Source organism: Symphalangus syndactylus, chromosome 11, assembly GCF_028878055.3.
Source record: "Symphalangus syndactylus isolate Jambi chromosome 11, NHGRI_mSymSyn1-v2.1_pri, whole genome shotgun sequence".
Taxonomy (NCBI): Eukaryota; Metazoa; Chordata; class Mammalia; order Primates; family Hylobatidae; genus Symphalangus; species Symphalangus syndactylus.
The window spans coordinates 20,506,114-20,527,728 of NC_072433.2; the positions used below are offsets into that span (position 1 = coordinate 20,506,114).

At 37.1% G+C, this 21,615-nt stretch overlaps 1 protein-coding gene across 9 annotated transcripts in view; it reads right to left on the reverse strand.

Moving 5' to 3' along the window:
* Window positions 1–21,615, reverse strand: part of HYDIN (HYDIN axonemal central pair apparatus protein) — a 491,920-nt gene that overhangs the window by 373,312 nt on the left and 96,993 nt on the right. For 8 of the 9 annotated variants that reach the window (XM_055298612.2, XM_063611543.1, XM_055298611.2 and 5 more), the window contains exons 4-5: window positions 3,839–3,990; window positions 1,942–2,067 (exon numbers count right to left, since the gene is read on the reverse strand). In XM_055298612.2, coding sequence (XP_055154587.2) covers window positions 1,942–2,067; window positions 3,839–3,990 — 278 coding nt within the window. The remainder of the gene's footprint in view (window positions 1–1,941; window positions 2,068–3,838; window positions 3,991–21,615) is intronic. The other variant, XM_063611544.1, reaches the window with a different exon arrangement.

A 21,615-nucleotide genomic window follows, 5' to 3' on the forward strand; every position in this document is an offset into this window, starting at 1 on the left:
GAGTATGCCATGTCAGATACAAGTGAATAAAAGGGTACAAAAAAGAGATGCTCACTGTATCAAATGCTATGAGACAACATGGAAGCAATATGTTCTGATTTACATTTTAAAAATTACTTTTACTGCTTTGTGATAATGGGGGCAGAGGGAGAATGAGATGGAAATAGTAAGGCTATGTCAGTATTCTAGATAATGGTGGCTTAAACTGGAATGGTGGTAGAGGAAGTGGTGAGAAGCGGGATGATTAAAGAGGTCTGTTGAACCAGGTCTGGTCTGGTAAAAAATGAAGCATAAAAGAAATATGTACATAACTCAAAGTAAGGGACACAGAGGATAGCCTAATGAATGTAATGACAATGCAATGGAAATGAACAGAAAGTTTAAAATGAATGAGAGAGGAAATGCAAGCTGTAGAAGGGCAAAGAAGGTCCAACATATTCATCATTGAAAAATGATATGAAAAAATACTTGACAATTCAAGAAAAACTTTCTAAAAATAAAATAAAGGCCCACAGTACCTCAGGAAAAAATGTAGTGGTATCCTAATACTAAACTTTAAATAATAACAAACAATCTTTAGGCACATGGGGTAAAAGATTAACTTATAGGGGGAGAAATCAAGCTGGCTTCTGACTTGTACATACCATCTTTTAAAGTCAGAAGGTCGTGGGGAAAATGCCTGCAAGCTGTTATGAAAATTTGTGGCCCAAGAATTTCATAAGTAACAAATCTGCAGTTCAGTATAAAGGCAAGACACAAATATTATGAAACATATAAAACAAAGAAATACAGTCTTCATAAGCTCTTATTGAAAAAATCAATAGATGACTGCCACCCATCTAAGAGATAAATGATTAAATTTCAGAATATAACTTAAAAATAACCAACTGAATTAAAGAGGAGAAGAGAGAAAATGTAAAGTATCTGATTTCCTCATCCTTTATAGCAGAGTCAAAACACATTAAAATACACACACTAGTAGTACACATGAAAAATTCCTCACAGCCTGATACGTGTTATGCTTTCAGAAAAGAGGAAATGACCCTTAATTAGAAGAAATGTCTTAGAAAAGACCATGTTCCCTCCGCTCAAATTTGGAGGGTGGTTGTGGGGAACAGACAAAACAATAAAAAGCCAGCAATGCTCAGAACAGTGAAGCTTATGCATATCCTAGACAAAGGAAGTAATGGTGTAGCAGTAAGAGCAGACAAGCCTCAAAGACTCATTCTTCATGAGGAACATAACATTGAAAAACTCTAAGGAATTTTCAAAGGAAAATTCTGGGGAACTCTTTGAGAAGAGGTTAATCTCCCCAGCAGCCCAACTATTGGAGGTTCATACCATAATTTGTGCATTAAAAGTAAAGGATATAATTTAAGAAATTAATTAAAAATAGGAAACCAAACCTTTTATAATCATATGCTCCGAAAGCCTGGAATGTATGGTTTACATTCAAATATAGAAACATGATAAAATCACTATTCTTTAGAGACTAAAAGGATATGTCTGTTATTGGAAATGAGCCAGAATAGACAACTAATGCCTACTTTAATTAACAATTCCAACTCCTTCTTTTCTAGTGGGCAGCTCAGATAAGGAGAGATTACTTGTTACACTAAGACAATAACTTAATTGGGCTTGACTAATATAATTCTTAGAATTACTCCTAACCTGTGTAAACTATAGTGTCAAATAGTATTCAGAAGTAGCTAAGAAAGAAGTATAACTAGTCAAAAGTTATTTTAAAAGAGGTTTGCACTTGCAGTCTTCACCATACCAAATCACAGATACGAAGATATTCAGAGGCAGAAAAGGAGGACTGAAAACAAACCCAATAAAGGATTAGGTAGCCAAGAAACAAATTTTACTTAGTTATTGTTCTGGAATTTTCATGTTGTGCCAGGGCCCACTTTATATGCAAGTACGACAGAGAGCAGCTACCTTCTGATGTGTTGTTTCCCCCATATCTAAGAGTTCGATGATCTGTGGTCGGCACATCAAACGTGTTTTTGCCAGTCTCTGCTCGGTGGTCAGGGACATTTCCTTCAGGAACTCTGAGGGTGTAAGCTAGAATATAAAACAATAAGAACCAAAGATTCATAAGTGGTTGTACTGAAAAAGTGTTTTCATAAGTACCAGTAATGAATAATTTGTGTTTGCAGCTTTCAGGATAATTCTGGAATGCCACTAAGTTCCCTTATAAAATATTTAAAATAAGTAAATTATATAAGAGAAGCACCCATGCACTTTTGAGGTCTTTGCATGGTAATTGAAAATGACATGTGGTTGCTGTTTCCTTATGATTTTGAAGGAATCACACAAAAGAACCTGAGAGAAAAAAGTCAAGAAATTGCACAAGAACATGTCCAGAGAGCTTAACATTTATGTTCAGAAGAGGCATCTGTGCATAAAACTCTCAGTTTGTAAAGTCACTCAAGGGCTTCAAAAGCCAGGAGTTTGAAACACCTCTATTTCTCACCTAACATTACAATACGCAAACAAAGCTTTTGGGTGTTTAACTATGATATGATGTTAGAGAGAAATCTTATAAAATTGCAAAGATCTAGGAAGTGTGACTACATCACTTAGGAATGAGTTTGAACCTTAGAGACATCACAACGGTGCATTTAGACCTCGCCTTGAAAGAGCTCTGAGCTAATCAGCAGATCCCACAGCCAGTCACATTCACACACCCCAGTAAGAACACAAAATGCTTTTACCCTTTCCAATGTTATGAGAAAAAAAAGTAACCTAGTATTTAAATAAAACTAACCCAACAAGGGATTAGTTACCCAGAACCAATGATAGTTATTGTGGTTCTAGAATTTTCCTACTATATGTGCAGAGAGATTATGATCATTGGTAGCTACATAATGCTTAAGTATATGCCAAGATTTTTAAAAAACATTTGACGGTATATAACTTAGCTGATTTATGTTGCCTTGGGTTAAACACAATGTACTTTAAGAATGCTTATTTTTCTACAAATTTTATTTCTGTGATTGAATCCATTTAAATGAAGGTATATTTCTAATACAGCTTTCAACTTGGTTAAGATCTTTTTGATTGGAACCTAGATAAGGATAATAAAATGTTAAGAGGTGTCAGCTATATTGTGATTTAAATTAAAATAATTAGGTCTTAAAAGCAAAATGCCAGGAGTTTCTTTAAATATGTACCAACAACTATCACAAAAGAGAATAATGATTGATTTTATTTCTCTAATTGGAATGCAACTGAAGATTAGTTTTTAAAATGTAGTGAACACTATACCTGGCTCTATACATTTTTGCTAATATTTTCTATACCATGTGGTTCATAAATTATCACCAATCATTATAAATAATTAAAGCTATAAGTATGTTTTATTTTAAAGAACAGGAAAAATACGTATTTTTCTTAAATACCACTTAGTCATTATTTTAATGCTCTGTGTTCTATAAATATACAGACAAAAATTACTCTTGCCAATCAGTAGGTAGTAAATAATTAGGTTGAATCCTACGAAATTCTGATATTTGACTGTTTTTGAACTAAACAAATGACAGTTTGTCATGGTGCCACCTAATATTTAGAAAATCTTAATAGTTCATTTGTCAAGTCTCACTTCAACTGATTAGTTTAAGCAAATCAAGCCTCTACTTTGACGTATGTATGCAATTTCAAAACTTCTCAGGCTTTAAAAGGTACCTACACTGCAGAAAGTTACCATTATAACTAAATTGATATTAATCAGTCAGTAATTCTGTTTGGCATTCTGAGAATGCCAAGTAGCAATTGTCATTCTCCTAAGGAGATTACATTAAGTATTTTACATATTAATTTCCTGATACATTACCATTCGGTTTACTTCTTCTTCTGTAACCACCTTTGGACTCAGGGGTGGCAAAACCTTGCTTTGAAATCCTTTAAACATATTGACCAATCCCATCTGAACAGCCCCCATGGACTCCTCAAGTCTTCTACTTGTCATTTTTAGTAATTTTTTTTCTCACCTAAGAGTGAAAAAAAAAAGTCTTAGAACAAATACAGTTAATTCCTGAACACAGGTCACAATTTTTTTTTAAGCTTTTTCAAATACAGGAAGGTTAAGAAAATACTGATCTTCCAAAATCCAAATCTTGGAACAAATATCTTAACAAAGGATTCTATTCCATGTGACTAGATTTATCCTTCTCCCAAGATCTAGAATCCATTTCAGACAAAATAAGGGATTCTAGACTAAGCTCAGGAAGATATGGAAATACAAGTTACTTCTACATTTTGCCCCTTTTATCTTCCCAATGAGAAAAACAAACACTGCCCAATAAACACACTAAATAGTTTGATAATTTACCTACATATTTGAAAGCTCTCTCTTATGAGAATCAACCCTTCAAACAGAATAAACACAAGTTTACAGGCCTTCACAGCTGGACAGAGATTCAAAATAGCATGAGATAAGACAGGGAAAGGAAATTTCTGGGAAAAGTTTTAAAGCTTATAGTCATAAATAAGCCAGTGAATAGCCACCCAATATCTCTGAATCAAAGAAATATGGCATCTCCCTTTTGCATATTCTTGCTCAGAATTCTGGCAGAACACTTGCAAGTTCAGAAAACCATCTATGACTAGGTAGGGATTTCTATTTTTATTAATAGCAAGCTAGGTTATCCAATCATTGTGCTAAAAAAGAGAACTAACTAAAAATTCTTGATAAAATACCAAATTAAAAACGCTAAAACCATTAAAAAAAAAAAAAAACCTCACAAGACAGTAAGGAAGTACCAGACCAAGACATAGGAGGAAGAGCTATATAAAGGAAAGTAGATTTGAAGGAAAATATAATAAGGCACACTGAAATAAAGCAGTAAAACACCCAAGGAAATGAATATGAAATTTTAAAAAAGGAAAAACAGGTCATTATGGCAGAAAGCCTCTAAGATGGCAATCAATGAAACATAAGACAGTCAAGGAAGATCCATCATGCTATAATTGCAGCTCATTAAGAAGAGAATAAAGTAATGGAATGAAACTAATATCGCCCTACCTTTGGACAAGCTGATAAGAAAGTTCAGGTGTTCCCTCCTTTGGTAGTGGAAAGTTCAAACAATACAAGGCCCAGACTGCATAAGAACTATTATTATAGCCCCACCCTTAACCACAATGAAAGCCAAACCATTCTCTTTTCCCTATTCTCAAGTTATTTATTTTTTTAAAATACTTCTTCCCAAGAAGAGGATTTCTATCTTTTTTCCCCCCGCCCTAGGTTTTTGCTGTGTTGACCAGGCTGGTCTTGAACACCTAGGCTCAAGCAATCCTCCAACCTAGGCCTCCCAAGCAGCTGGCATGACTGGATTCAAGCTACTTTTGAACCTGTTTGGGAGCCTGCCCTGCTCTCACAGAAAGCCTCATTATGTGAACCATAACCTTTTCATATCTTCTAGGTGCATGAGTGGCATCACCAATCTTGACATCCAAACCAAATTTTGGTTGGGGAGCCCATTCTGTCACAGCTGGGTAGTGACAACAACGGAAGCAATAAAAAAGCAAAGATTGTGGTCTTGATTTTAAGATAGATTTTTAAAATATCATTAACAACACAAAGAAGAATATTTTAGAGTGCGAAACACCATAATTCAAAATGGTGATGCAACAGTTATTATTATCTGTGCACCAAAATAGCACAAAAACCATCCATATAAAGCAGAAATTATGGGAGACGCAAGGAAAAACAAATACACAAACAACAGGAGATTTTAATAAACTACTCTTAGTAAGACCTGTTAGGTGGACAAAAAAATAAGTAAGACCATAAAAGATATGAATGACATAACACATTAAATAGGTTTAGGAATATGTATCAAACACTACATCCTAATAATAGAAAATATGCCTCCCCAATAGCAAATAGAATGGTGACAAAAATTTGGTTATATATTAAAAGTATAATACCAAAGAAAATACCAGTGGTTCTATAATCTAGAAATATTAGAAACAACAGTCTGATCATAATACAACAAAACTAGAAACTTGAAAACAAAACAAAGAAACATGAAGGCCCATTCTCCTGGAAATTTTAAAGTCTTCTATTAAAGGACAACATAAAGTAAAAATCCATGAAAGGAAGAAACTACATTATCCTTTTTGATTATACGATTACAGTTACAAAGAGCTAAAAATATGGTGTTATAAAATATCTAGCAAAGTTACACATGCATGTACATCTGACTCAGCAATCCCTACTCTAGGAATCTATCCAAATGATACACTAGCTAAAATATGAAACGATACATAAACCAATAAGAGTGGTTACCTACAGAAGGAATAAAGGAACAGGGTAGAGGAGATAGGAATGAAAGAGAGATTTCTCTGAATGTACCTCACTATATAGTGTTGATTTCGAACCATGTAAGTGTTTTACACATCAAAAATGAAAAAAGAAATGGGAAAATCAATTCTTAAAAATAAAAAAGAAACTGAAACAAAAGAACCTTGTTGTATATCCAGCTGGTGTCATAACCACGGAGAGAAAACAATTATTCCAACCAACCTTAAAACACAATATTTTTGGCCGGACACAGTGGCTCACACTCGTAATCTCAGCACTTTGGGAGGCCGAGGCAGGCGGATCATGCAGTCAGGAGATCGGGACCATCCTGGCTAACATGGTGAAACCCTGTCTCTACCAAAAATACAAAAAATTATCTGGGCATAGTGGCATGTGCCTGTAGTCCCAAATACTCAGGAGGCTGAGGCAGAAGAATCACTTGAACCTGAGGAGTGGAGGCTGCAGTGAGCCGTGATCGTGCCACTGCACTCTAGCCTGGGCAACACAGCAAGACTCTGCCTCAAAAAAAAAAAAAAAAAAACAAACAATATTTTGACTGTATTCTCAATGAGATATGCTGTCAAAACACAGAGAAGAGCAGACAAATCTTATCATTTATCCAGTAGTCGTGCTGTTGGTCATGATGTTAGTAATAATATTTTTAAAACAAATAAGTAGCTACATCAATACAGTTAGGAACCAAGCATTTCAGTATCTTTAAAAGTATAAACCAAGAAAAGTTTTTATATTAAGAAACCCTATAATCTTAACATTTAAATTGAAAATAAATACAAGCTTGTGATGATCATCTCTTTTTAAATAACCTGCCCACCGAAAAAGCCCATAAGCAACGAAAGTCCAGTGGCAATGACAGCGCAGAGACCTGGATTGTGGTATCCAAACACCACTTACCACTAAAAGGAATCACAACTCCTTGGAGAAATGGGTAATTTGAGGACAAGGGTACAAAATGTATACAGTGAACTTGGCACATTGTCTCATACCATAAAACAAGAATGTTATCAAGAGCTACCAGGGTTGTCAGGGATCCAGAGCAACTTGAAAGCGTTCCCATTAACCAATGATGAGACAATTTGAGCATAAAAAAAAAAAAAAGTAGGCAATGGATTCGTTTTTTTAAATCTAAATTTAAATGAGACTTTAAAAAAAATAATTGGTCACCTTTGGAAGTTGCTAAAGCACAAAACTAATTATTTTGGAAATAATAAAAGGAAAGAACCATTTATTTTGCACTATTTTTGTATAAATTGCATTGCAGGTTAACCAAATAGTTGATGAAAGAAAATTACTCTTTATAAAAGAATTCCAACTAATAAACGCAGAAAAATGACAGAAAAATAATCACCATTTTGCAGCCCCTAATGCAATGAAGGATCATTAGTGCTAAAATAATTAGGTAAGATGTTGCTGAAGAACCTAAGAATGGCTCAATCAACACCTGAGTCCTCTAAATTAATCTTAACACTAAAAGAGTAAAACACAGGAATTATGTGCCTCCTGATGTGACGCAGTACACAGCACCACTTATGTAGTACTATTGACACAAATCTAAACCTAAATCTAAGTCTCTGACCTACCAGCCCAATTGCAGGAGATAGAGGGAAAGGAGGAACATGTATGTTCTGTAAGAATACAATTAATCTAAATCCAGGATGTGAAAAATGTTATAGGAAAATGACTCAGTTTATTCACAATAAACATAGCATGAAAGAGAGAGGAGAAGGAGAGAAGGGTGAGAAGGAGAAAAGAAAGGAAGGAGAGAGAGAAGTTATGAATTAAAAGAGTCTTACACCAACCAAATACAAGAGTAGACCTTGTTTGGATTATGATTTTAAAAACTGAATAATGGATGATATAAAATAATTACTGTTCATCAGATTAAACATTTTTATTTTTAATTCATTAACTAATACTCCTATCAAACTATACCCAATCCAAAAAATTAGTGTTGCTATTGTTGTTGTTGTTATTATTTGCTAAGTATGTGAATAAACATAAAATAGTTTTAAAAATAATTGTTTGTTTTGTTGAGAAGGATAATAGTATTATGGGTCTCATTTTTTATAAAAGTTATTATCTGATATTTAATGAATTATTTACAGGTAAAAATAAATCTTATCTGAGATATACTTTAAAATACTACAGGAAAAAATGTGTGTGTTTGCGTTTACCTAGGTAACAAACCTGCGTATCCTGGACATGTACCCCAGAACTTAAAAAAAAAAAATAGAAAAATAAAAAAAAAGGCTGGGCGCGGTGGCTTACGCCTGTAATCCCAGCACTTTGGGAGGCTGAGGCAGGCGGATCGCGAGCTCAGGAGATCAGATCAAGACCATCCTGACTAACAGAGTGAAACCCCGTCTCTACTAAAAATACAAAAAAATTAGCTAGGCGCGATGGCGGGGACCTGTAGTCCCAGCTACTCAGGAGGCTGAGGCAGAAGAATGGTGTGAACCCAGGAGGTGGAGCTTGCAGGGAGCCGAGATCGCGCCACTGCACTCCAGCTTGGGCGACAGAGCAAGACTCCATCTCAAAAAAGAAAAAGAAAAAGAAAAAAAAACTACATGAAAACATCAATTTTAACACCTACATAATATTCTATCATATCAGTCAACTATAATCAATGACGTTTTCCTAATATTCAACATTTAGATCATTTATATCTTTTACTCATTAAATATCTGTGACAACAATTTAAAAAAGTGCATGTTTGTATGCATGTATAGGACAGATTAAATAAGACCAGAGGAATGTTGGGAATTGTTGAAGCCGGATTTTACTATTATCTCTAATTTTTGCATGTTTTAAAATTTTCACAATGAAAAATATTAATATACTAGACCCATTTTTAAAACTGGCAAAGGACTTCCACTACTGATAAAATAGAGCAGACATATTTTTACTTATTCCTTCCATTAAAAATAGCTAAAAATTACAGGCATTTTATACATATAGTAAACAAAAGAAGACTAAAAGGTTCTGAAAAGAATGCAGACTAGCTAGGGACCTCAGATCCAAGGAATAACAGACTGATGAGTTCCCTCAGTTTTATTTTGCCTAATTTACCCCAGACTTTGTATTGGACAAGCCAATAGTTTGGAAAGGCCAACAAACATGACAAAAATAAGTTCCCAAAAAATCGTGCTCTCTCTAGAAAAAAAAAAAAAAGAGAAGAAGAGAAAAAGAATCGCCCAGCAAGACAAAACTTTTAGACAAAACTATTCTACTGTAGCCACCTACCAGAGGAAAAACTGCAACCCCACCAACAAACACAGAATGGTGAACCTAGACTTTCACCCTCACCAGGTTGTAACAAAGTGCCTTAACACCTCTGTCAACATGGTGTCAGAGAAGGCCAAGTGAGGAGTACAGATTTCCATCCCTGTTAGGCAGTAATGAAAACAACTCATAAACACACTTTCATGTCAGTGGAAGCCATGTGGGGAGGCTGGATGTCTACTTCACTCAGTGGTAATAGGGTCTCCCAAAGCCAACACTTCCTTGTCATGCTAGAGTGGTGTCAGAGGAGGCCTAGAGGAGAGTCAGGAGGAAATGAGGCAGTGCCACCCCCGACCCCTAGGTGGAGCAGTATCAGAGGAGGGCTACTACAACAGATGATTCGGGTAAGATCCAGAGTCTCATAATATCCTAAGTGCCCAGGTTTTGACAGAAAATCACTCATCATTTCAAGAACCAGGAAAATATCAACTTTAATGAGAAAAGGCAATCAACAGATGCCAACACTGAGATGACACAAATGTTAGAATTTCTGACTAGGATTTTAAAGAGGCCATTATAAAAATGCTGCAACATATAATTACGAACATACTTGAAGCAAATGATAAAATGGAAAGTCTCATCAAGGAAATAGAAAGTTTCAACAAAGAAACAGAAACTACAAAGAGAGCAAATAAACATTTTAGAACCTGTGGGACTATAACAAAAGATCTAACATGCATGTCATCAAAGTCCTAGAAGGAGAGGAGAAAGAGGGGTAGGCTGAAGAAGTATTTTAACGAATAATGGTTGAAAATGTTCCAAGTATGGCAAAAAATGACAGAGTCAAAAAGCTAAATGAATCCTAAACAGGATAAGTCTAAAGAAAACCATGTCAAAACACATCATAGTCAAATTTCTTAAAACTAAAGTCAAAGAAAAAAAATCCCTTAATTCTCCTTTTTCATGTAATTAGCATATTCACAGGTTCCCGGGGATTAGGACATGGACACGTTCAGGGGTGGGGGACATTATTCTGCTTAACACACAATCCAATTAGAAATAAGATACGAAGAGACATTTCACTAAAGAGGACATACAGATGACCAAAAGCATATAAAAAGAAGTTTAACATCACTAACCATCAGGTAAACACAAATTAATACCATGAGTTAATAACATATATGTCTCTGATATAGTTTGAATATGTGTCCCTGTAAAATCTCATGTTGAAATACAATCCCCAATGCTAGAGGTGGGGCCAGATGGGAGGTGTTTGGGTCATGGGGGCAAATCCCTCACGGCTTGGAGGTTAAGTGAGTGGCATCTCCCCCAACACTCTCCCTCTATTGCTCCCACCATGTGAAACACCTGCTCTTCCTTCGCCTTCCGCCATGATTGTAAGCTTCCTTGAGGCCCCCTCAAAAACCGAGCAGATGCTGCTGCCATTCTTCCTGGACAGCCTGCAGAACTATGAGCCAATTAAACGTCTCTTCTTTATAAATTACCCAGTCTCAGGTATTTCTTTACAGCAATGGAAGAACAACCTAACACAGCATCAGAAGAGCTAAAATAAAAAAATAGTAACATTGTCAAATGTTAACAAGGATGCAGAGAAACTGTTTCTCTTGTTGCTGATGGGAATGTAACATGGTACAGCCACCCTGAAAAATGGTTGGGCAGTTTCTTAGAAAACTAAGCATATACTTACCACATGCTATCACATTCCTGGGCATTTATCCCAGAGAAAACTTACGTCTGCACCAAAACCTGTACATGATTATTCACAGCGGCTTTATCTGCAATAGCCAGCAACTATAAACAACCAAAATGTTCCTCAATAGGTGAATGATGAGACAAAAATGTGGTCCATCCACATCATGGAATATTACTTGACAATAAAAAGAAATGAAACATTGATACAACAACTTGGATGCATCTCGAGCAAAAAAAGAGAAAAAGCCAATCTGAAAAGGTCACATACTGTGATTTCATTTATATAACATTCTCAAAATGACACAATTATAGAGATGAAGAGCAAATTAGTGGTTGCTGGGGATTAGGGATGGTGAGGAGGTGATTATAAAGGGATAGCTCCAAGGAGATGTTTATGGTGATGGAACAGACACATAAAGAAGAAATAAAATGACAGGTAAAGTCTTACGGCGTTGGGGTAAAAAGGAGAAAATTAGCTAGTAGGAAATTTTTCACTCCCTATAAGCTATGAGTTCATTTCTATGATATTACTGAATCTGATAAGGAAATTTTCTGTATTTGATAGTGGTGTTGGCTAAACAAATCTACACCTGTGATAAATTGACATAGACCTATACACACACACATTGAACCAATGACAATTTTCTGCTTTTGGTACTGTACTAGTTATACAAAACATAATCATTGGAGGAAATGGGAAGTCAAGGGTATGAGGGACCTCTCTGTACTTTCCTTGCAACTTTTTGTGTATCTATAACTATTTCAATATTTTTAATTTTTCAAGACAAAAGAAAGACTGGCAAAACTTTGTTGACAAGGATGTTTAAGGTGGACACTCTCATATGCTATAGGTAGAATGTAAATCAGTAATCTCCTTTTGGCAATTTTTAAAAACTGTGCATATCCTTTGATGCATGGATATCATGGCAAGAACTTATCCCAAATATGAAAAGTTGTATTCACAAGCTTTGTTGTAAATTTAAACTGGCCATTCTAATTCAACAGACTGTCCTCCTTTTATCAAACCAAAATATAGTTATCTTGTTAAAATCTGATGACCAAGGTCTTTTTTTTTTAAATCAAAACTCCTTTCTTCAGTACTTTAAAGCATTTGGCCACTTTCTTTTGTACCTGATCACTAACCATATGTTGCAATTTCAGCCTGTAGTACTTAGATCATGCTTTTCCAGCTCTGTATCAAGGAGTAAGGTATTTTCCCTAAAAATGTGCTCATGCTTGCTCCTTCTGACTACAATGTCCTTCCACATCTGCACAGATCCCTCTCTGATTCAAATGTAATTTCCTTATTAAGGCAATTTCTATCAGCTGAGAACGACTGTTCAGCCTCTTTGACCTTCTAGTTGCTTACTTTTTGCTCCCTTTTATAGCACCTAAAACCTTCTACTTGGAAGTTATATATGTGGTTATTCTAATCTTAATAGACATTTTATAAGCTCCTTGAGGTAGAGACTGTAATGCGTAGTGACTTGTCTATAATGGATGCATGTGAATATCTAATGCATAATCTACCAGTAGGCTAGACAGAGTCAACATTCTGGAGTAGGGGTAAAACACTATTTGAAAATGAGTCACCTAGTCCACTGCTCCGATATCTACCAAAGAACTGAATCGATGCAAGTGGGTCACAGGCCTTCATGTCTCTGGAATGCCTTCAGTCATGCATTAATCCATGGGTCAGTTTAACACCCTGCTTTTAAAGACCTTGCTCAGGTCAAGATACAGTAAAAGTGTCCATGAACCAAAGAGTTTTTTAAGTAAAGAGGTCTGGATAACAAAGTACCTACTTTTTAAATTTTTTATTTTTAATTTTTGTGGGTACATAGTAGGTATCTATATGGGGTACTTGAGATATTTTGATATAGGCATGCAATGTGCAATAATCATGTCAGGGTAAATGGGGTATCCACCACCTCAAGCATTTATCCTTTGTGTTACAAACAATCCAATTATACTTTTTGTTATTTTTAAATATACAATTAAATTATTATTGTTGACTCTAGTCACCCTGTTGGCAGAGCACCTACTTTTCATAGGACATTTACTGTACCAGTGAGACATATCTCAAAAACTTCAGTTTCCATCTAGAATACATTTTTATTTTTTAAAGTTAATTTCACAAACTCCTAGAACTATATTTTCATTAAATAGCCATTCTATTCCTCTGCACCCCTTTTCCCCTGTGCATATACACACACACTCCTTGTTCTGCCTCTTCCTCTATTTCTCATAATCTCAATTTGTCATCTCTCAAGCCAGTAGTCTGAGAATCTTCCTCAACCCTTCTGCTCCCTCACCCTCACCCCATCAGTCATGAGGTGCTATCCAATTGGATTCTTGAACATCTCTCTTATCCTCAGCCCCAAGCCCTCATTATTTTTTCCAAGACTAGTACAATAGTCTCCCAACTGGGCAGCAGACCTCTAGTCTTCACATTCTTACCCCCCAAAATCTTTAAAATATGTAAATGTCCTATTCTACTCCCCCTGCGCCCCACGTCCTATAGGATAAAGTCCATGCTTCTCAACTGACACGGAAGGTTCGTTCCCTATCTGGTTCCTGTCTCCATGGCAGGAAGAGACATGCTGCTCAACCATGCTGCTCGATGGCAGCTCCTGCCATTCAGCTTTACACCTGCTTCCCTGCCTTCACCTCTTCCATCTACTCACACCTTTACACTCACTCATTGATGATTCTGCCAGCTGGATCACACTGCTCTTTGCCTCTCAACTCCTGCTGCGGTCCCGGATGACTGCAGCAACTATGTAGTTAAAAACCCAATCAAGACACTTTCACCTCCATTACACTTCAATATGCATTCCCATAGATACCCTCTAGACCTCATCATTGCCAGATGCTGCTCTCTACCTAAATATAATCTTTAGTTCCAATAGCCCACTCTCGAAGATTTACAGGTAACAAGAAATTATTGCATACAAGACATATCAGGAGAAGAAAAGCAAGTTTCAGAACAGTATATATGATATGATTCCATTTCTGAAACAATACTAAGAACTAATGCATAGAAAAACACTGACGAACATATCCCAAACTATTAAAAATGCATTTAAAGTAATACAATTATAACAAACTATAAGAATCACAAGGGACTTTTACTTCCTACATGGATTTGATTTTTCTAAAGTGTTTGAAGTTTTTACAGAAAACATGTGCTACTTTTTAAATTTAAAAATAACAAACACTGTGATGAGAGGTGGAGAGGGCACCCCTCTCTATATATGTGATCCTGAGCTGCCACTTGCCAGCTCTCTCTCTCTCTCTTCCACTATACCTGGCTTCTGCCTCCTCATGCCCTTTCATCTCCTGGCCCCTCTTTGGCTTGCTCAACCATCTCATGTCTACTCTCTTCCCTCTTCAGCCTAGATCTCATAGTCAGTTTTGTCACCATGTCTAAGCAATACTGTCAATGTCCTGATTCCAAGTCTTGCTGTCATAACCAGCAAAATCCTAACACTGGTCAATCCAGCTGTTCCAGTTCTCTGCTACACCCAGGCTGTTAGGACTGCCAGAGAAAACCACACAGCAGCCTAGACTCACAACCTTGCAAATTCAGTGTCTGCAGCCTCTGCTGGGCCCCTTAGACCACCTCATCTGTTTCCTGTACTAGCTCTCTTCCCGGCAGCTATTTCTCTTCCTGCCATTCTAGAGGGTTTATCCCACTCAGATCTCTTCTGAGTTCCAGCTCCACCAACCCAGCTGCCTACAAGATGCTTCCACTTAGGGTGTCCACAGGCACCTCAAGCTCAGCATGTTCCCCCAGCTCTGCTTTCTCCTATATTCCGCTATGAATGAATTATCATTCGCACAATTGCCCATATCCCAAGTGTAGGCATCACCTATGACTTCTCTTTCCTCAAATTAACCATATAATATATATTTGTGGACTACTTACTATGTGCCTGATAATGTTCCAAGCATTATATGTTTTAGTTACTTTAATCCCCACAGCAACCCTAGATGAAGGTATTATTACCCTTCCCATATCACAGATAAGGAAACTGAGGCATAGAGGAGGTAAGTAACCTGCCCCAGTTCACACAGTAGCAAAGTGTAGAGCCCGGAATCGAACCAGTCATTGTGGTCCCAGAGTCCACGCTTTTGATCATGACATGATTCTGCCCTCACCTTGCTTGTGACTCTACCTCCTTAGTATCTCACAAATTCACCACTCCTTTCCATCCCTGCTGCCCCGCCTTTGTTAATGTCACTATCACATCTTGCCTGGATAACTGCAACAACTTAACTGACCTACCCAACTCCAGAATCATGCCCTTCCCAGGCCCCAGCCATTCTCCACGCTGCAGCCACAGTGACCTTTCCAAAGGGAAAATTTGGTCCTGCCATTTCTCTGCCTAAAATCATTTAGTCCAGAACACTCTCCACACTCCTTAGCATGCTGTTCATCCCCGGAATTTGCCCGTCTTGCACTTGATGCTTAACCAGCAGTTCATAATGTGTCCTGTGCTAACACACCACAGACTCACATGTAACACCAGGAATGCCTTTCTTGAGCTCCCACCCCATGGCAACTAATTCCCATTTGTCTTTCCAGATTCAGCTGTCACCTCTTTCAGAAAGCCGTGAATGACTCCCAAGGCTGCCCCTTCCTTATGATCTCACAGGTCCTCGTGCTCACTCCTATCATGGTTATTGATCCATCTCTTTCCCTCACTGGACTCTTAAGTTTTTTGAGGACAGGAATTTTGCCTTTTTCATCACTGTATTCCCAGCACCCTGTACAGGGCCTCATACATATACTAATCTAATAAATATGGTTAATTAATTAATCCATCCATCATAATGACTTTTCCCAAATCCCCAAATGTGCCAGCCTATTTCATACTTCTAACAGGCTCATCCTTTCCTCACATCCTGATCCCCATCTGCCTAGCAAACTTCTGTTCATCCTACAAAACCCATCTCAAGAATCTGCAGAAGGAAGGCTTTCTCTAGTGCACTCAAGGAGTGCCATAACTCTGTCCTTTGCATATGCCCCTCTAATTAAATGCATCAAATACATTGCATTGTAATTATTTGCTTACAAGCATGTTTCTAAATCCAGAATGTAAGCTTCTTGCCTATAGAGATCACGTGTAATTGGCACATACAAGGAGCTCAGTAAATAATTGTTGAATGAATATTAAATTGCATTTATTAAAAGAGAATTTTCACTAGGCCAAAACATTTCTCAGAGGAACTATTTCACTCATTTGGTTTGCTTTTTTTTCAATTTAAAATGTCAGCCTTTGGCTCCTTCCAGTGTTTCTACTTAACAGAGTCCAGGTTAAGTAAGAGTTCAGTATCTATGATGTAATGTCTTCTTTCAGAGAATATTAAAAAGTTAGAAAAATGTATTCTCAGCTAACTCTTAGGAAGAAGAACCAGACAGAATAGGGTTTGCTATTAAAGCTCTGTCTTTACAGATTTGCACCATTGAATTCTAAAAAACAGAAAAAAAAAGAAACGTTTTAGAGGAGACATCCTTAAGCACAAAATTCCTTTTCTGTAGGGAATTGAGTTCTGTTCACCTCTAGGAACTCATAAGGAGCTGATTCTAAAAGAGTTTGAATTTAGAGTAGACTGCAGCCTTGTAAAGCAGAATTTCATAATACGTATTATTAAATTAGTGAATGCCTCCAGATGCTGCAGGGACATGTACATGTCACATTAATAACTATCATGATCACCATAATCATACCCTCACCCCCATCTCTATCATCTCTCTTTGCTTTTTCTTTATCCCAAATGTCTCAAAAAACTCATTTCCTATACTTTTTTTCTGCCATCTTTTATTCCCAAGCCCCTCTCTTCTTTGCAGAAAAGCCAGCAAAAATTTTTTTGCTCCCAGTTAAATCTTTGAACAAGTTAAAATCCTTTCTACCCAGTACACAACATGTAAAATGTAAACAAATCTCAAAGAACTTTAATGTCAAACACTGCCTTTTCTATCTACACATGCATTACAGTAGCCCAGATCCTTTAACAAACTTAAATAAATATAAACATTGCTTGATAAAAATGTTTTCCCCCAGTTTTAAAAAAAATAATTTTTGGGCCGGGTGCGGTGGCTCGTGCCTGTAATCCCAGCACTTTGGGAGGCCAAGGCGGGTGGATCATGAGGTCAGGAGATCCAGACCATTGTGGCAAACATGGTTAAACTCCATCTCTACTAAAAATACAAAAATTAGCTGGGCGTGGTGGCACATGCCTGTAATCCCAGCTACTCAGGGGGCTGAGGCAGGAGAAACGCTTGAACTAGGGAGGCGGAGGTTGCAGTGAGCCAAGATCGCACCACTGCACTCCAGCCCAGCAACAGAGTGAGACTCTGTCTCAAAAATAAAATAAAATAATTTTTGTTTTCCTCTCAGAAAGAGCTGTTAGCAGTAATAAACCAAAACTCTGAGAAACTATCTTATTTCCATTAAGACCAAAGGGTTGGGGTCATCAGATCTAGTTTTAAATCTTTTTTAGCCTCAGTTTCCTCACCTAAATGATGGAGATAACAATAAAAAGAGTGAGCCTACTCTAACAATTACCTATTGCCATCTAACAATAGATGCCCCAAAACTTAATGGTTAAAAACAACAATAATAAACACTGCTTATTTATCACAGTTTCCATGATTCAAGAATTCAAAAGAAGTTTGGGCTACGTGATTCTGGCTTGGAGTCTCTCATGAGATTGTAGTCAAAGATACAGCCAGGTCTACAGTCATCTGAAGGGTTGACTAAGGTTGGAGAATCCACTTCCAAGATGGCTCATGATCAGCAAATTGGTTCTGACTGTTGGTGGGAGGACTCAGTTCCTCCTCTCACAAGTCCCTTAACATGGCTGCTTGAATGTCCTCAAAACATGATGACTGGCTACCTCCAGGGTAAGCAAGCCAAGAAACCATAGGAGAAGCTACAGTGTTCTTTTTGACCCAGAAGTCACACACTGTCATTTGCACAACATCTATTAGTCACACAGATCAGCCCTATTCAATGTGAGATAGGCCACACAATTACAAGAATGTAAATACCAGAAAGTGATAATAACCTGGAGCCATCTTGGAATCCATCTATCACATCCATCTCATGCATTTATTAGGAAGATTAAATGAGATAACGTTTGTAAAGTACTTCACTTTGCACAGTGCCTGGCATGTAATTGTTACTGGTGTTATTATTAGCAGAAAGTTTGGTTTAAAAAAAAAAAGAAAAGAAAAAAACTAAAGCAAAAGGAATTCTATGCAATTAACTTTGCTTTCTGGAAGTAAATGTGAATGCATAAAACTGTTCACATGTCTTCAATTTCTGCTTCTGCTACAGTGAGGGCAAGGGCTACTATACTCTGGAATGTTGATAAATATTATTTTTACCCCCAAATACTATTTTCACAAGAAAATATCAAATTAAAAATAAGGAAAATACTCAAATACCATATGACTTTGGTTGTCAGTGGGGGGTTTTCTAGGCATTCACTGAGTATATAAGGATTAATTTTCACTTTTTAATTCTGCTTCATCTTCTAGCTTTCTACTGTCTCTAAAGCTGTTATGTGTTATGGTTTTCTATTTATTTGATCTTTTAAAAATTGGATTATTTCAGGTTTTACAGGTTTCACATTGGCCTCTGCTCTCTTCCCCTTGAAAAGCTTCTTGAAAACAATCTGTCTCTGCAGGATATGTGCCTTCTTATATCTTAGGTAGATAAAAGAAAGACAGATTCCATTAAGAATTCACTTATTTGACCTATGTTAAAGAAAAGGAAAATGCAGATGCATAATGAAAAGGAGTTTTTCCAAAGCCTCAAATTACAAAATGAACTGCTTCTCCATAGAAAAGCATCAGGTACTGGAAACTTGTTCAAACTATAGAAGTTTCTAGGTCAGACACAGGCAAAGAAAAAAATCAAATAGCCAACTAAGGACCATGTAGGAAGAAGGAAAAACCAGAAACAGAGAAAGGTATGGTTGCAAAAAGTGCTTATTATTTGTGAGCCCCAATTTACGTCATTTTCATGACTCATACCAAGGATCTACAAGTATTATAGTTTCAAAACAGACTACTTTTGTCACAAGGAAATTCAATTATCTTATTTTTCAATTTAATAAGTAGTAGATGTGATAGGCAATTTTATATGTCAATTTGACTGGGTCATGAGATGCCCAGATATCCAGCTAAACATTATTTCTGGGCATGTCTATCTAGATGTTTCTGGAAGAGATTAGCATTTGAATCAATGGGCTGTGTAAAGTTTATTACCGCCATTCCCAATATGAGTGAGCAGCATCCAATTAACTGAGTGCCTCAACAGAACAAAAAGTTGGAGGAAGGGAGGATTTACCCCTCCTGCCTGACTGCTTGAGCTGAGATATCAATCTCTTGCCCTCAGTGCTCACGGTTCTCAGGCCTTCAGATGCAAACTGGAAGCTACACCATTGGCTCTCCAGCTCTCAGGCCTTCAAATCACACCATCAGCTTTCCTGGATCTTCAGCTTGCAGATGGTATATTTGTTAGAGGAGTTTGAACCAGGGTAACTCCATGTTGAATAGGGGCTAGGTAAAATGAGGCTGAGACCTACTAGGCTTCATTCCCAGCCAGTTAGGCATTCTAAGTCACAGGATGAGATAGAAGGTCAGCACAAGATACAGGTCACAAAGACCTTGCTGATAAAACAGGCTGCAGTAAATAAAGCTAAAACAGGCTGCAGTAAATAAAGCCTGCTAAAACCCACCAAAACCAAGATGGTGATGAGAGTGACCTCTGGCCGTCCTCACTGCTACACTCCCACCAGTGCCATGAAAGTTTACAAATGCCATGTCAATGTCAGGAAGTTACCTATATGGTCTAAAAAGGGGAGGCATGAATAATCCACCCCTTGTTTAGCATATAATCAATAAATAACCATAAAAATGGGTAACCAGCAGCCCTCGGGGGTGCTCTGCCTATGGGGTAGCCATTCTTTATCCCTTTACTTTCCTAATAAGCTTGCTTTCACTTTATTCTATGGACTTGACCTGAATTCTTTCTTGTGTGAAATCCAAGAACCCTCTCTTGGGGTCTGGATTGGGACCCCTTTCCAAAAACATATTGTGGGACTTCTCAGCCTCCATAATCCCATAAATCGTAAATGTCTTCCCAGATATAGATATAAATACAGATATGGATATGCTATTTGTTCTGTTTCCCTAGAAAACCCTGACTTATAGTACAGTATCTACTATATGCAAAGAACTATGTTAATTAACTCTAAATAAAAACATATTGTTTTTGAGGAATAAAGATGAAACTTAGTGATACGGTTACTAGCATATGGTAATAAACACCTAGAAATCCAACGGAATTTTGACCTTGACTCTGCATATCTGCCCACATGCAAGCTTGGTTCACATCTCTAAGTGAAAAACATTGTTACAGTTTGATTGAGCAGGTGATAAATTTTAATTTCAGTTTCAATGAGGTAGATAAGAGATAAAGTGATATCACCTTTTAAAAGATTTTATTATGAAATATAATGTGCATACAGAAAAGTACCTCACATAAAGAATTATTACAAAGTGAACACCTGTATAATAATCACCGAGGTTAAGAAACAGAGCACGGCCAACACCCCAGAAGGCCCCTCTCACCCGTAGACCCTCTCTCCCCACTAAAGGTAACCACTAACCTCACTTTTTGTAGAAATCACTTTCCTTGATTTGATTCTCTTTTCTTTTTTTGTTTGTTTGTTTGTTTGAGACAGAGTCTTACCCACCCCGGTTTGTTTGTTTGTTTGTTTCAGACAGAGTCTTACCCACCCCGACTGGAGTGCAGTGGTGCAATCTCGGCTCACTGCAACCTCCACCTCCCAGGTTCACGCAATTCTCATGCCTCAGCCTCCCGAGTAGCTGGGATTACAGGCATCTGCCACCATACCTAGCTAATTTTTTATTTTTAGTGGAGATGGCGTTTCACCATGTTGGGCAGCTGGTCTCAAACTCCTGACCTCAAGTGATCTGCCCACCTCAGTCTCCCAAAGTGCTGGGATTACAGGCATGAGCCACAGAGCCCGGCCCCTTAATTCTCTTTTATGACTTAAGCATGCATCCCTAAACATTATAGTTTGGCCTGGCTTTTAATATCTAGATGAATGGAATCACATATTATGTATGTTTTGTGTCCAGATTATTTAACTCTAATGTATCTATTTTATTACATACAGCTGTAGTCCATTTTGTGTATAATAATCCACCGTTTGAATTTACTGCAATTTATTTATCCATTCTACCACTGATTAACATTTGGGTTGTTTCCAACTTGAGGTTGTTTCCTATTATTCTATGATGCTAT